General features: G+C 36.3%; 1 protein-coding gene across 6 annotated transcripts in view; it reads left to right on the forward strand.

Moving 5' to 3' along the window:
- The window catches only part of POT1 (protection of telomeres 1), a 71,649-nt gene extending 60,329 nt beyond the window's left edge, over window positions 1–11,320 (forward strand). For all 6 annotated transcript variants that reach the window (XM_006090499.3, XM_023755333.1, XM_023755329.1 and 3 more), the window contains 5 exons: window positions 815–950; window positions 3,716–3,804; window positions 6,018–6,109; window positions 8,788–8,893; window positions 10,942–11,320. In XM_006090499.3, the coding sequence (XP_006090561.2) occupies window positions 815–950; window positions 3,716–3,804; window positions 6,018–6,109; window positions 8,788–8,893; window positions 10,942–11,054 (536 nt within the window). In that variant the 3' untranslated portion in view covers window positions 11,055–11,320. The remainder of the gene's footprint in view (window positions 1–814; window positions 951–3,715; window positions 3,805–6,017; window positions 6,110–8,787; window positions 8,894–10,941) is intronic.
- The last annotated feature ends 5,095 nt before the right edge of the window (window positions 11,321–16,415 follow it).

Genomic DNA, 16,415 nt, shown 5'->3' on the forward strand with positions numbered 1-16,415 from the left:
TTTTGCCAGTGTTCATTTTGTCTTTATGGAGAAGTGTATTTTTGGACATCTTTAGTAGGCTATGCCAGAAATGCTTCCCATCACAACTGAATTTTAATGTTCCACATTTTATACAGATTTTAGGAAATACACCAAAGTATTTTTATAAATCATATTCTTTTTCCCTAAAGAGGAACAATTATCAATCTAAGTAAAAAGTACACCAGAAAAGGTACCAAGAGGTGTGAGTTTCCCCCCGAAAATACTGCCTTGTAATAATGGTGCACCATTGGGCGTACTGTTTCTTCTCAGCCAGCGTGATGGTTTTAATGCTCACCCTGTCATAGAATTGAGGTAATTGAGATGGTTTTCCAGGAAAAATGAACCAACACTATAATAGTACATGAATTCATATTACATGGACTATGCATCTTTACTTAATGTTGACCTGAAAGTTAAAAGAGTTATCTCAAACTCAGGATTGAACTTGCCTAGACATTAGTAGTAATAGAAAATTTAGTAATGAGAATCCTGTGTACTTTGGCTTTTAATTTTATTCTTTTGATTCTTTGAAACCAAGTGTTCCTGGCATAAGGAGCAACTTGTATACATTTAAGAAGATGATTAAAATTTCACAAGCCTTGTATTTTGCTCAAGTCTCAGCATTTTCTGTTCAGTGGTTTCTGTGCAGGAACCTGTTTACATATCATTTTTCAGAATGAATGTATAAATGTATTAAATCTCTAAATTCATGGCTTTGTCTTTTTTATTATACCTTACATTTTGCCTACATTATATTTGTACTACTTGAAGGGTTTTTTTATTCTCTTAATAGGAGGTACACTTAGTGAAATCTACAAACTGGCAGACAAGTTTCATAGTGTAATCCCTGTGAAATCTGGCCATGAAGACCTGGAACTGCTTGACCTTTCAGTACCATTCCTTATCCAAGGAAAAATACATCACTACGGGTATGTTTTTAGTTCTGGGAACTTTATAAATTAAAAATAAGAGTAATTTTTACTGTTATTATTTTACCCACTTGTTTCTGTATAGTCAGTGGATACTTATTGAGTACCAATTTATATGTACTAGATTTTTCATATATATTTACTGTTTTGATAGCATATATATTGAGTGCCTACAATGTGCTAGATATATAGCTACCCAGAGAGTAATTACCATTTGTTTGCTTTCACAAGGATTTAACTACTTACAGAGAAAGGTTCAGAGCTGCAGCCTCGTCAATGTTAAGTGATTGAATTCCAGAATTTCTGTGGCACAAAGTTACAGATTAGTTGCCACTGAGTAATTGGAACATATCAGAGTACATTAGGAACTAGAAATAGATTTTTACCTTTGGAAGGAAGTAGTGGGAATAACATCTCCTTTCCTTCACTTGATGAAACAATCATCTTGAAGTGCTCTGCTTTGAGAAACCTTGAATTATAGAATACATCCTATACCAGCCCTCCCCCTTGCATGCTCCTATATTTGTAGCCGTTGTTCATTGGTATAATATGAAAATCTTGATTTCAGCTGAAAACTGCATCCTGCAATCACGTTATCACTATGATTGTGACTGTTGAAGTCATTGGTAGGCATGTGGAGATTGCCCTGGGTTCTGTTCCATATACAAAATGTCAAACTTCAGGTATAAGTTGGAACTAGTGTGCCACTGAGTTAAAACCCTGGGTTGTAGCTATTTTTACTCTGATGTGCCTTGTGTTTTTAATTATATCTCTCATTGAACTCATGACTTCAGAGTCAAGCTCATCAAGATTTATCCAGCAATTAGTTCAAAACTAAAACTTTATTGCCCGGCCAGAGTGGCTGGTTGAGCATTGTTCTGTGCACCACCAAAAGGTTGCCGGGGCACGTGCAGAAGGCAACGGATTGATGTTTCTCTCTCACATTGATGTTTCTCCCTTTCCCTCTTTTCCTCTCTCTCTCTCTCTTCCTCTTTCTCCCACTTTCTAAGCATGTCCTTGGGTAAGGATTTTAAAAATAATAATAAATAAAGTTTGTCAAATTTAGTTTCTTTTTTTTATAAATATATTTGTATTGCTTTCAGAGAGGAAGGGAAAGGGAGAGATAGAAACGTCATCGATGAGAGAGAATCATTGATTGGCTGCCTCCTGCATGTCCCCTACTGGGGATCAAGCCCCCAACTCGGGCATGTGCCCTTGACCAGAATCGAACCTGGGTCGACGCTCTATTCACTGAGCCAAACCAGCTAGGGCTGTTTGTTTCTTTTTAATAAGTCACTAACATGGGCCTTCTCTTTTTTACATGCCCATCCTCATTTGCTTGCACTTTCTCTCCTCTTCCTCTCTTCCAATATACTTCCTAATATCAGTCACTTTGGCCAGTCTTGAACCAGAAAAAACAATATTAGTTATTAAGCTTTGGAATATCCTTCACTTACTAGAATCCTATATAAAATAAAAGAGAAACATGCAAATTAACCATCCCTCTGCTACGCTCAAGCCACGCCCACAAGCCAATCAGGAGGGAGTATGCAAATTAACCCAACTAAGATTGCGGCGGCCACGGAGCTGGAGCGAGCAGGAGGCTTGGGTTGCCCCCAGCATGCAGGTGGGCGGGGACTTGACTCTGGGTCCTGTGGTGTGCCCCAGACTCTGACAGGAGGAAGATTTTCATATACATTTTACTAATTTTCTTTCATCTCTGACACTTCTATTATAGATAAAGGGCAAATAGCAATATTAAAATATTTCCTCTAATTAATTCCCTTTTAATGTGCACGAATTTTGTGCACCAGGCCACTAGTACAATAATAAAAATATAACAAAACCCCAAAACCTTAGAGCAAATAAGTCATGATTGCCCTAAGGTTTTGGGGTTTTATTATATTTTTATTATTGTATCAGGATTTTTTTCAGTTCGTAATTGCTTAGTATCTTATTCTCCTCTTTGCTTTCATGTTCCTTTGTTGTTATCCTTTAGTAGGTCTCATGAATAAATAGTTATGAGTAAATTTTAGTTATTTTTAAATAGATGAGTTTAAAATGTTAATTTTTGATATAATTAGGTCTTATTTCTACACTTTATGTTGTTTTTCACCTCTACTATTACTGTTCTCTTATTTTTGTTATTATTTTACTTATTTTTCTTCAATATTCTTTGGAATTGATTTATAAAAAATGTTCTTAATTTTCTCCTTTTTTCTCTTTCACTACGTTAGAGCTAATGAATTCTGTATTTAATTTTTATTTGTTACCCTTAATTTTTCATTTGCATGCTAATTTTTTATTTGTATACTTGCTTTATCAATGTCTAAAGTTAATATTGCCATTTTTAAGGCAATAACATTTCTTTCAGTTGCCTTTTTCTGTTAAAAAAACACACACAAAAAACAGATTTGTTTGAAGAGTGGGAGGTTCATAAAGATTATCTGTTTAAACATTTTTGTTTTACCAAATAAGGCAATTAGCCAAATTAATTAATAATCTGGACCTGAAACCTCTCTCTTATTCTCAATTTATTGGTTTATTCTGAACTATACTTTCTTTTTGATTGCTTCTATTGTTAAAAGCTTATTAAAATAATTCTGATTGTAATATGCACAATATAGGAGCGACAATACTATTTTTTTAATTTGTTTTTTAAAACGTGCATAGTCGAACAGCAAAAATAAGTTATAATATTAAATGAGTTATAGGTAATATAATAAGTTATTTTAAAATGTTTGTTTTTGTTTTATTAATTTCAGATGTAAAAAGTGTTCTAGTTTGAGACCAATACAAAATCTAAATAATCTGGATGATAAAACATCATGGATTCCTTCTTCTGTGGCAGAAGGTTAGCTAAATTTCTTTGTCCTTCAATTTTTACTGTCTTTGTGTCAGGGGATCTCACTGATTATATTTCAGTATTTGTGGATATAGTCAAACCAGAGCAAAGTATAAAGTAAATGCTTAAAATATTTGGAAACTTAATTTTCAAGCATCTGCCATTATCTTTTAATTTTTACTCTTATTTTAATGTTCAGTAATTTGTTTTAGTTTAATCATTAATCACAAATACAGCTTCTGAAAAATCTCTCCAGCTCATAGTACCTTGATTTTTTTTTTAAATATATTTTGTTGATTTTTTACAGAGAAGAAGGGAGAGGGATAGAGAGTTAGAAGCATCGATGAGAGAGGAACATCGATCAGCTGCCTCCTGCACACTCCGCACTGGGGATGTGCCCGCAACCAAGGTACATGCCCTTGACCGGAATCGAACCTGGGACCCTTCAGTCCCCAGGCCTACGCTCTATCCACTGAGCCAAACCGGTTAGAGCAGTACCTTGAATTTAAAAGAGTTTTCGAGATAGCTATTACAACTTTTTGCCAAATACAAGTCTTTAGCTGGAACAATTATCTTTTTATTTCACATGTTTAACTGTGGTTGCCTAGCCTTGGCTTAAAACTCTTTCAGTGACAGGGGACTCATTACATTCCCTTAATTTTTAGGCAGTTTTTGATAGTGAGGCAAAATGTGCCTACCTATGATTTTAACCTGGGCCACATTCTATTTACTAGAATTAGAGGATATCTATTCCTTCTTCCAAAGATCAACAGACTTTGTACATTTGAAAATATCTGTTGAGCCTTCATTTAGTCTATTTCTCCAAGCAAGCATCTCGCTTCCTTTGGTACTTTCCCACATTCCTTTGTATTTTATTTCTCCTCCTCAATAAACATTTCACTTTGCCAATGCTCTCCTCCAAGTTTAGCATTCAAAGCTGAAAATAGGGCTGCAGATACTGGCCAATTCAGAATACAAACAAAACTTGTATTTCCCTAAAATTGGACACTTTGCTTCTCTACTGGCCGGAAAATTTCATTGTACAGCAGGTTCTTGAATAACATCGTTTTGTTCATTGTCATTTCCTTGTAACATTGAGGAGATGCCTTAGGAACTTAACTCTTGTTTATATCAATTAGCCTCTGGTAAAATTGGTTTTGTTATATGTTGTTTTGCAATAGTTCCAAGAACCTGTTGATAATGTTAAGAACTTACTGTGTTGATATGAATTTTTATATTAATTTGTTTTTTATATTAATTTGTATACTTGGTTTTGTTTTCCTTCTCTTTTAATTCAGCTGTATGATACTGCTATCTCTTATTTTGTTTGTGGTCCATTGAAATTCCAGGTTACTTTCACATGAACTTCTGTCCAGACAGCGTGGTCTTCCTATCCTATTCGTAATGCAGTTGTCTGTTTGTTTGTATGGTCCCTCAGAGTAGGTTTTGTGTTCATATTTCTTGGTTTTAGCTCACAGTGTTAACCTATTGAGACCCCTTAAATCCTAAAAGTCAATTCTCTGTTTTAACAATCACTGTCACAAATATATGCCCTAATTTGTTCTTCTTAGTTGCCCCCTAGTTAATTCTGTTTATTCCATTCTGTAAACATATTGAATGTCTTCCATTTCCAAACACAAAGATGTGCATTTAACTTGTAAATTTTCATATGATTTATTATCTCATTAATTTCTTCCTTTTTCTTCTTCTTACTAAATTATTAAATCTCAGATTCCGATATTTTTGTCCATTCACCTGATGATGTCTCTTAAAAAATAAGTGATCCCTATGCCTGTAGTACAGAGGGGAGAGACATGTTACATAATCATAAATATTGAACTGCATGCTATTTTTCAGAGCATTCTGGTATCTTATTTTTGTCTTTCATATGGTTAACATGTAATAAATTATATTTTCTTAATCAGTTTTTATGTTTTCTATCAAGATCAACTCATTTTAAAGATATATTAATATTTAATCAAAAAGATACAGTTGTTTATATGTCATTGCCTCTATATAGGTATATTGTAATGTTCCAAAATGAACCTGCTAAAATGAGCTTAATATATTGGTATTACAAAAAGATATGTTGGAGAACAAAAAGATATAGTATATATATATGTTTTTCTTTCTCTTTTAAATTATTTTAGTAAACAAAATTAACAGGTACATACTATCCGAAAGCAAATTCATATCATGTAATCTATTTTTCCCTTCACTAGTATTGGGTATTGTACCCCTTCAACATGTGTTTGTGATGACATTCACTCTTGATGATGGAACAGGAGTATTGGAAGCTTACCTCATGGATTCTGTAAGTAACAGGTGGTGAAGATATTTCTAACTAAAAATAATATTTTTTTTGAATTTTAATATATTTATTCATACCTGCTTTATTACTAACAAGATTTAAGGCAATGTAGAAAAAATAGTGCATAGATCTTAAATTGTCTATGTGTTTCTCTCTCTTTTGATGTTACACTATAAATCTTAATGTCCAAATAAGGAAAAATTGAGGAATAGGAATTTTAGGAGAGTCATTTTTTATACCACCCAGAAATCTGTCTCAGGAGTCAAAGGAAGTGTATAACCATGCCCTCTAAGCATTAACAATCAGCATTTCACTAGGCTTCTAAAGCCTCCTCATTTCCTATTAGAGGGAACACAATTATGTTGGTAGGGAGATAGTGACGTGGGTGAAGCTAGAGAGCTTTCCACAAGACCACCCTCCTTCCCAGCAGCAGTTCCAAGTTTGGGGATTTCCAAGACCAGCCTCACTCTGACGCAGGTTGCAAGGTCAGAGGTCCCCAAGACCACCATTAGTTTTGATAATTCACTAGAAAGACCCACAGAATTGACTGAAAGCAATTTTTTTCCCTTCTCCACCTCCCCTTCCCCCTCTCCCCCTGGTCATCACCACACTGTTGTCTGTGTTCATGAGTTTTTTATCTTTTTATTTTTCTTTTTTGCTCAATCTCTCCACACTCCATACCCAGCCGCACTCCCACCCCCACCCCCACCCCATGCTATCTTTGAGTCTCTTTGTTTTGCTTGTTAGTTTTACTCACCATTATAGTTTATTACAGCTAAAAAAAATGCAGATTAAAATCATCCAAGGGAAGAGGTGCATAGGGCAGAATCCAAGGAAGTTTCAAATGTGGAACTTTCATTTGCCCTCTTTCGTGTTGTAGAAGACGGCAGACAGAGTGACTTTCTGGCAACAGCGTGTCAGGGGACCTATGGAGTATTGCCAACCAGAGAAGCTCCACTGAGCCTTAGTGTCCAGAGCTTTTGCTGGAGTCCAGTCACGTAGTCATGGTTGAATGTACACGTGACTGATCTCAGTCTCCAGACCCCGCAGTGGTCAAGCTAATACTACATGACACAAACCCACATTGTTAGACTATCCAGTGTGACCCTGTGTCCCCAGGCAAACAAGGGCACTCCCATCAGGCATGACATCCACAGGTTTACAGATTACCTCCCAGAAGCCAAGGGAGAGGCTGGTAACATTATTTTTTTATTACACACATTGTGAAAGAATCGGGTAAGGTTGAGAATTTTCTCCTACCTAAACAATTCATGTATCCATTTATTAACTAAACTAGAGGCCCGTTGCACGAAGAGATTCGTGCAATAGGCTTTCCCTTCCCCTGGCTGCCAGCACCGGTTTTCCTCCGGCACCTGGGACCCAGGCCTTCGCTCCGGCCGGAGCCGCCTTCGGTCTTCGCTCCGCCGCTTCGCGCCTACGTATGCAAATTAACCACCATCTTTGTTGGGTTAATTTGCATAGTCTCCTGATTGGCTGGTTAGCGTAGCGAAGGTACGGTCAATTTACATGTTTTTCTATTATTAGGTAAGATGTTTAATGAGCACCTTCTATGTGCCAGGTACTATTCTTTGTGGTAAAGACATAGTAGTGAGCAAGGCAAACAAAAATCCCTTTCTTCCTTACATTCGAGTAGAAGAAGAAAAAATTAAGTAAATATGTTATACTCTTAAACTTAATATTTACACATTGTAGGCACTCAGTATATGTGTTATTAAGCAAATAGTAAGTCTCCCTGTTTTCTGATTATTATTAAGTCAGAGCCATTTAACTCAATTGTATATCTCAAATCTGTTATTAAAGTAAATCATATTTTAGAGTTCAGACTAGCACTGTCGTTTATGAATTCTGGAATCTTGATAGAGTGACATAGTCCAGATCAGTGGTTCCCAAACTTATTTGGCTTACTGTCCCCTTTCCAGAAAAAATATTACTCAGCGCCCCCTGGAAATTAATTTTTTTAAAATTTTAATAGCAATTAAACAGAAAGATGTATGTATTAATGTTTCTACCTTTTTCGTAAAATATAGTAAAGAAAGGTGTAAATTAGAAACATTGAAGTTTGAAATTATGAAACTATTTATTGAACTCAGAATAGAAAGGTAATACAAAAAAAGTTAAAACAAATGCACCTGTGGCCATCACCGCCCCCCTGGATCGCTGCAGCGCCCACCAGGGGGCGGTAGCGCCCACTTTGGGAATCACTGGTCTAGATCAGTGGTTCTCAACCTTCCTAATGCCGCCACCCTTTAATACAGTTCCTCATGTTGTGGTGACCCCCAACCATAAAATTATTTTTGTTGCTACTTCATAACTGTAATTTTGCTACTGTAAACAATATGTAATTGTATATGTGTTTTCCGATGGTCTTAGGCAACCCCTGTGAAAGGTTCGTTCGACCCCCAAAGGGGTCGCAACCCACAGGTTGAGAACCACTGGTCTAGATTATTTTAATTAGATAGTATTAAAATACAGGGGTGGGCAAAAATAGGTTTACAGTTCCTATGGAAAAAGATATGCAGGATTATGATTATTACAATAGCTTTATTAACTCAAAAGAATGTCAGTACAAATGTAAACCTACCTTTGCCCACCCCTTTTATATTAATTATAACTTGAATTAAAGATTAATATCATTTCCTTTTTCTTCTATAATTTTTAAGGACAAATTCTTCCATATTCCAGCATCAGAAATCCTAACCAATGATTACCTTCAGGAAAGTATGGATATGATCATGAATATGCTTTGCCCTCCAGGAAAAAAAATTGGTAAGCCATAGTATTTGCCATTCATTCTTTTTTAAAAAATAGCACCAGCATATATCTAAATTATGAACTTTTAGAGGTATGCAAACTTTGAAATGTGAATTCAAATAAATTACTAAGTAGTGCTTGATGACTGTATGATCTACCTTTTGATGAAGACAGTGGCAGGTATAAAATAGGTATGAATCGCCCTGACCGATTTGGCTCAGTGGATAGAGAGTCGGCCTGCGGACTGAAGGGTCCAAGTTTGATTTCGGTCAAGGGCATGTACCTTGGTTGCGGGCACATTCCCAGTAGGGATGGTGTGCAGGAGGCAGCTGATTAATGTTTCTCTCTCATCAATGTTTCTAACTCTCTATCCCTCTCCCTTTCTCTCTGTAAAAGATCAATAAAATATATTTTAAAAAATAGGTATGAATCATAGTTCCTGAAATGAAAAGGTTTTTTAAATATTTTGAAATACAATAAAGGGGAGGCAGTTTTGATCAAAGGAAATTTGACACTCTGTTTATACATACAAATATTTTATTTGAAATTATATTAACAGGGAGGAAACTTTTATAAGAAACATTTTCTGTAACAAACTCCATTTAGCCAGTTTAATTAATTGATGAATTTTCTATTCAGTATTAAATATTTTCATATTTTACAGTTTTTTATTTTACTAATTATTTTTAGCAGCTTTAGTTGCTTTTGATTTAACATTTGATTCATCAACCAAATCTTCAGGTCAAATTGTATAGATTACTATACCGAAAGCCACTGAGTATTCCTTTTGTGTCCATTATCTGTATTTACATTGAAACTTGCAGATCTAAATCATATTAAGACAGTTTGACCCTTCTAATAATTTTCCATCAGTAACAAATTTTACCAGCTGTAGATTTAACTGTTCATTTAACTTGTATAGATTTTTAAAAAATATATATGTTTATTGATTTCAGAGAGGAAGGGAGAGGGAGAGAAAGATAGAAACATCAATGATGAGAGAGAATCATTGATCAGCTGCCTCCTGCGCAGCCCCTACTGGGGATCGAGCCCACAACCCAGGCACATGCCCTCACCAGGAACCGAACCATGACCTCCTGATTCATAGTTCAGCACTCAACCCCTGAGCCACACTGGCTGGGCTTACAGGTTATTTTTAATCAGGCTTTGTTTTACCCTGGTCAGTCTATACATTTTATAGCAATTCTACAAAGATAGTTTTTTATACATTTGTAACAAAGTTTAACTTACATACTTTTATTTGATGGCAGTTTTAATTTTTGTTGGCTATTTAGATTCTTTTGAATAGATTTCTGGAAATAAAACTGTCATATCAAAAAGCACAGGTCAGGTAGACTTTTGATACATAACTTCAAAATTGCTTTTCAATAATATTTTACCTATTTATAGTTCCTGTCCTTCTTGACACTTGCCAGTATTGAGGACTAGATTAAATGTCTTTCAAATTCAAATTTGAAGAAACCATCAGAATCTTTTCTAGATGTTATAAATACACTTAACTGTGGTCATAACCAAAGCTTAGAAATGGCATCGATGGCTGCCAGCTTTGCCTTGACTCGGTACTTGGTACCTGTAGTTTTACCTTGATAAATGTGAGGTGTTCAACTGATTCGAGAAATTCAGGATCGATCCGTTTCTTTTCTTTGCAACCAACCAAGAGAGTAAATAAATAAATAAATAAATAAATAAATAAATCTGGAGATTAGCAGTTTTATAGTAAGAAATTAGCAGGAAAGAAAGGAATAAAAATTCACAATGAGGTAGTTTATAACATTCACTATCAAACATCCTGAAAATCCCACATTACTTTTTCCTGTTGTTAGAAAAAAGTTCAAATTAGTCAGAATCACTGTAAAATAATAACATGAATCCAATGTGTAATTTGGAAGAGTAGATAACATTACATTTGATAAGTATATTTATTTACTTTTCTATCTTCAAATTAAGTATGTTAATTTTTCTAGCTAAGCATTATGCTTAGATATGCCAGAGTTATTTGTTTAATTTTAATGGGTAAGTAACATTTTCTTTTGGATTTGTAGATACTTATCCGTGGTTGGAATGCTTCATCAAATCGTATAATGTCACAAGTGGAACGGAGCAGCAAATTTGCTATCAGATTTTTGACACCACAGTTGCAGATGATGTTATCTAATATTGACATTCAACTTAGCATATGTAAAATATTGTAATTTTAAAAACATTATTATTTTCTATGAGATTGCTATCAACATGTAAAAGCTTTAGCTCAGTAGTTTATTTTCCATTGTAACCACTATTTCATTAAAAAAAATAGACATTGTTTATCTTAACACCTTGTTGTAAGTTGAAAATGTTCCTGTTACTCAGAAATATCCAGTATGATGGCTGCTAGGGTTATAAAAGAAAGAGAGACAATGAATAAATTAAGACTTTCGCTTACTCTTCGTAGACTTCTCAGAGAAGCTATTTTGTTCCTGCATTAAAGTCACTTTCCCGTTGGTTTTACCACTGATTTCTCTGCCATCCCCCATCCCTGGTTGAGCTGCTTTTCTTGCCTAGGCCTTTAGATCAGCAGTGTTGGCGTTTAGCATGGTTATGGGATTAGAAGAGACCCTGGCCTTAAGTCTGAGCTTTGACTGAGTTCAAGGATGCTTGTAGTGGATTTGCTTTGCTTTAGTTTTGTACAAAGGGATCTGCTTAAACCAATACCCCTCAAAAAAATGCTTCTTCAAATGAGCCACAGTGTACTTTAAAGAGGGGTTTACTTTAAGTGGAAGTGGTAGAATTGCTTTCTTTGGGTGCTGATATTGACCAATTTAGGATAAATCCATTTTTTAGACCAGAATGATATGCTTTGATTGCTTATTTCTCTATATGATATTAGAAGTCATTCTATTTCATCCTGACTTAAGAAAGTGGTTCAGATTCACCTTTAGTGTATCTGGGTGCTGGGAATGTGGTGTACTTTTTTTTTTTTACTGTGTTTACCTATCACTTCTTTAAACTTGAAACTAACCATGTATTATGTGAACTGCCAATGTATGCATGTATGCTACTAAGAATAATGAGCACAATCATTACTGTCAGGAATTCTTAGATGTGATAAATTCCAACAATTGGGATATCTTTAAAACCCAGAAGGGGTGGGGGGGGGGGGGGGATACAGACTGCTCACCTCATTAAATAATGTTAAAACAACTGAAAAAATAAAATCATGAGTATTCAATTTTATGAAACTACTCTATATATCTGTACATATGTGTACATTTATGTATATTATTTGCTAAAGACAGATACAGATTTTTCTAGTTCAATCGTGAATAAATGCACATAATTCAGCTCTTTTGTTTGTTTGCCCTATTTGAACTCAGGCATGATTTGAAGCAAAGAATCAAAGCAGGTATATCAGTATAACATTTTTAGGACTGCACACCAGGTACTGTGCTAAGCACTTAACATGTATTGGAGTTTCACAACAACCCATTTTCCTGATAAAGAAATGGAGGCTCGATTGATGAGCTGACTTGTCTAAGTTCATACAATTATTAAATGCTAGTCAGTACTCTCCAGAGGTTGCACTGTTCCTACTTGAGGATTCTGGAGCAAAAGCCAACATGGGGTTTTCTGCAAATGCGTCCTGCCTTAAACATCTGAAACATTAGGAGTGAGAACAGTCAGTGATGTGTTTCCTTACACTCACCAAAAGGCTTGTAACATTTTATTGCAAAAAATAATTGAATATCTGATTTCCTCTGCTCATAACTAAATTCCAGTTTCTGAGCATGTTAGCACATCTCCAGACCTAACTACCCATCTCCCCTCCCACTGAAGTATCAGCTTGTTTGAGACAATGGGAAGAGACTGATGCTGCTGTTTGGGGGATTTAAACTCTTGGTTCAGAACATAAACTTGAACAGATAAGTTTCAGTGTTGCTGGTAGGCTTGGGCTGCAAAGGGAGAGAGACATTTTCTCTGCCTTCAGGAAGCACCGGGTCTAGAGGAGTAGGGGCAGCGGTGCCCCAGGCTCACAGTGTTAACCTGTGCTTCTCTGAAGTGAGGAGGGGAAACTGTGACGCTTCATGATGACGGGCTATTTCTCTTTTGTTTTCTTTTTCCTGGACACCCTACCTTGTCATCCTTAGTTTTATTTTTTAACTTCAGTTTTGAGCAAGATGAAAATTAAAATGACAATGACGTGTCACCTCACACCTGTCAAAATGGCTACCATCAACAAGTGCTGGTGAGGATGTGGAGAAAAGGGAACCCTTGTGCACTGCTTGCTGGTGGGAATGCAGACTGGAGCAGCCTCTGTGGAAAAGAGTATGGAGTTTCTTCAATATATTAAAAATGGAACTCCCATTTGACTCAGTGATCCCACTTCTAGGAATATAGCCTGAGAAACCAGAAACACCAATCAGAAAGTATATATGCACCCCTATGTTCATAGTAGTGTAATTTACAGTAAGATTTAGAAATAGTCCAAGTGCCCATCAGCAGATGAGTGGATAAAAAAGCTGTGGTACATTTACACAATAGAATACTATATAGCTGTAAAAATATAACTTACCATTTGCAACAGCATGGAGGGACGTGGAGAGTATTATGCTAAGTGAAATAAGCCAGTCAGATAAGTATCACATGATCCCCCTCATATGTGGAATGTAATGAACAATATAAACTGATGAACAAAATAGATCCAGGGACATAGACGCATGGAACAGACAGAATTTCAGAGAGAAGGTGGGGAGTGATTAACATATGCATATAATCATAGCTTGTGGATACAGACAATAGAGTGGTGAAGGCTTGGGAGGGGTGGGTACGGGGTGAAAGGGGTCAATGAGAAAAAACAAAGGGGATATCTGTAATACTTTCAACAATAAAGATAAATTTAAAAATTGTTTTAAAAATGGCATTACTATAAATACATAAAATAGCATCACGCTATAAATATATTTCTGCAACTTGCTTTTGTCACTTTATAGAGTAGACATTTTTTATGTCAATACACATAGAGTAAGTGTTCTATTTCTCATTATGCCAATACACTTTTGTAAGGATGTATTCCTATTACCTCTTTTGTTAACTTTATTACTTTATAGTTATTCATAATATTATTTTATTACTAGAGGCCCGGTGCATGAAAATTCATGCACTGGAGGGGGTGGTCCCTCAGCTCGGCTTGTCCCTCTCACAGTCCTGGACCCCTCAGGGGCGGGAAGCGATGCCCCATCACACCTCTGCTGCTGCCACTGTCAGCAGCACAAGCCTCGGGCGGCCCTGGGCGGCTGGGGGGCTAAGGGGACTGGGGGGCTCCGGAGGCAGGTGCGCGGCGGGGCTGAGGGGACTGGCCGCCGCCATATTTGAGGGTGTGGCAGTCAATTAGCATATTCCCTCCTTATTGGCTGTAGGCGCCACCATCTTTGCGACTGCCTGAGGGCCAATTAGCATATTCCCTCTTTATTAGATAGGATTATCTTAATCTGTATTTTAACTGGTGTTATTTTCCCTTTAACACATTAAGCGCCCAGTCAGTCACCAGTGACTGACACTACTTTCTGTCCAGAAGACAAAACAGGCTAGGTGCTTAACATGTTAAATAAACCTGGAGCCCCTGGGATCTAGTTTCAGCATATTTTCTGGAGGTTTTCAGGTGATCAGAATTTTGAAAGCCTGTCCAGACATCATAATACATATAGGAATTCTGCCATGACATAGGTACCTTGAAATATTCTTTCATACGTTAAAGAGCTCATTGCGAAAAGAATTATGTTAATATCAGAAAGGAAAATGCCTTCTGTATTACTTTTACTATGAAACTCAGGCTTTGTGAAGGCAGTGAGGTCACTGAAGTTCTAGAACATCATTTTAGGGGAAGTAAAACTATCTCTTCCTGTGCCCTCCCCTCAGGATCTCTGGATAGTGTCGAAGCCTCCTACACCCCAGAAAACGGAGACCTAGTCAGCCAGTAAAATCTGGGCACAGTGATCTCTTCCCTATGCTACTTGGAAATGGTATCGGAACTCCCCAGTGTGCTCTGGTATGTGAGATTCTGTCTGCTTTTGGCAGTCGGGAAATGAATCAGTAGCACCCTGCAATATTGTCATTTGAGCTGTTAGGAAATTTGAGATCACTTGCAGTTTCAAAGTGATGATCCTCTTACATGGAGATGAATGTCCCTTCCATTCAGGACTGCATTTGATGGGTTGAGAAGTGCTAGGCATCAATTACATGACAAGGAAATGCATCAATGCATATGGGAGCTCTCCCTCAGATGTGCCAGTTGGTGAAACATGGACAGTTCAGAAACTCCTCAGCTATTTTTAGACAATAGCAACATCTTAATTTTTATTTTTTTCCCTTAGAATCTAGGCCACAAAGTCACATTGGGGGGTGTGTGTGTGTGTGTGTGTGCGCGCGCGCGCGCCCGCACACGTGCATGTGGCTTACTTTTATTCTCTGATTTGAGTTTACTTTGCAGGGTATTATATTGTATTTTACTTGACAATCTAGTCATAAACTGCCAAAGAAAGACATTTTTTAACTGTGTGAACAGTTTCTTTTATTTCAGCTATTTGTTCACAATGTTTTGAAGATTTGGAGCATGTGTTCACTGAAAACCTATTTATCATCTCTTCATAAAATATTCCATCAAATATTGTAGTTCTGAACAAGTACCTTTTCACATCTAATCTTAAAGTTCAAGTATATACCTTCTTTTTTTTCTACACGTTTAGAAACAATTTCCGGAGGATGAGGCCCAGGAGTCAGGATTTAAAAAAGATTCCCAGGTGATTCTAATGTGCAGCCAAGGTTGAGAACCACAGCTATAGATAATATTAAAAATATATTTAAACGTGCAATTCTTTGTCCAAAAAATGAGCATGTTCAAAAATTAAATGAAGAAAATTTGGATATACTCGATGGAGATTTTCACACATATTTGAGTGATGATTCCATTGATTCCACAGATGATGCTGAAAAGGAAAACTTTCCCATAGAATTTCTTAATAGTATTACTCCTTTGAGAATGCTGTGTCATAAATTAAAATTGAAAGTGGGTGCAATCATCATGCTATTGAGAAATCTCAATAGTAAATAGGGTCTTTGTAATGGTACCAGATTTATTAGCCAAAGATTACGACCTAACATTATCGAAGCTGAAGTATTAACAAGATCTGCAGAGGAAGAGGTTGTTCTGATTCCAAGAATTAATTTGTTCCCATCTGACACTGGCCTCCCATTTAAATTGATTCGACGATGGTTTCCCGTGATGCCAGCATTTGTGATGACTATTAATAAATCACAAGGACAAACTCTAGACAAAGTAGGCATATTCCTACCTGAACCCATTTTCCCACATGGTCAATTATATGTTGCTTTCTCTCAAGATTGAAGAGCATGTGACATTACAGTTAAAGTTCTAAATACTTCATCACAAGGGAAATTAATCAAGCACTCTGAAAGTGTTTTCACTCATAAATGTGGTGTACAAGGAGATATTAGAATAAGTTAAATCACTTTATCAGTCATT

This window comes from Myotis lucifugus, unplaced genomic scaffold (assembly GCF_000147115.1).
Source record: "Myotis lucifugus unplaced genomic scaffold, Myoluc2.0 scaffold_73, whole genome shotgun sequence".
Taxonomy (NCBI): Eukaryota; Metazoa; Chordata; class Mammalia; order Chiroptera; family Vespertilionidae; genus Myotis; species Myotis lucifugus.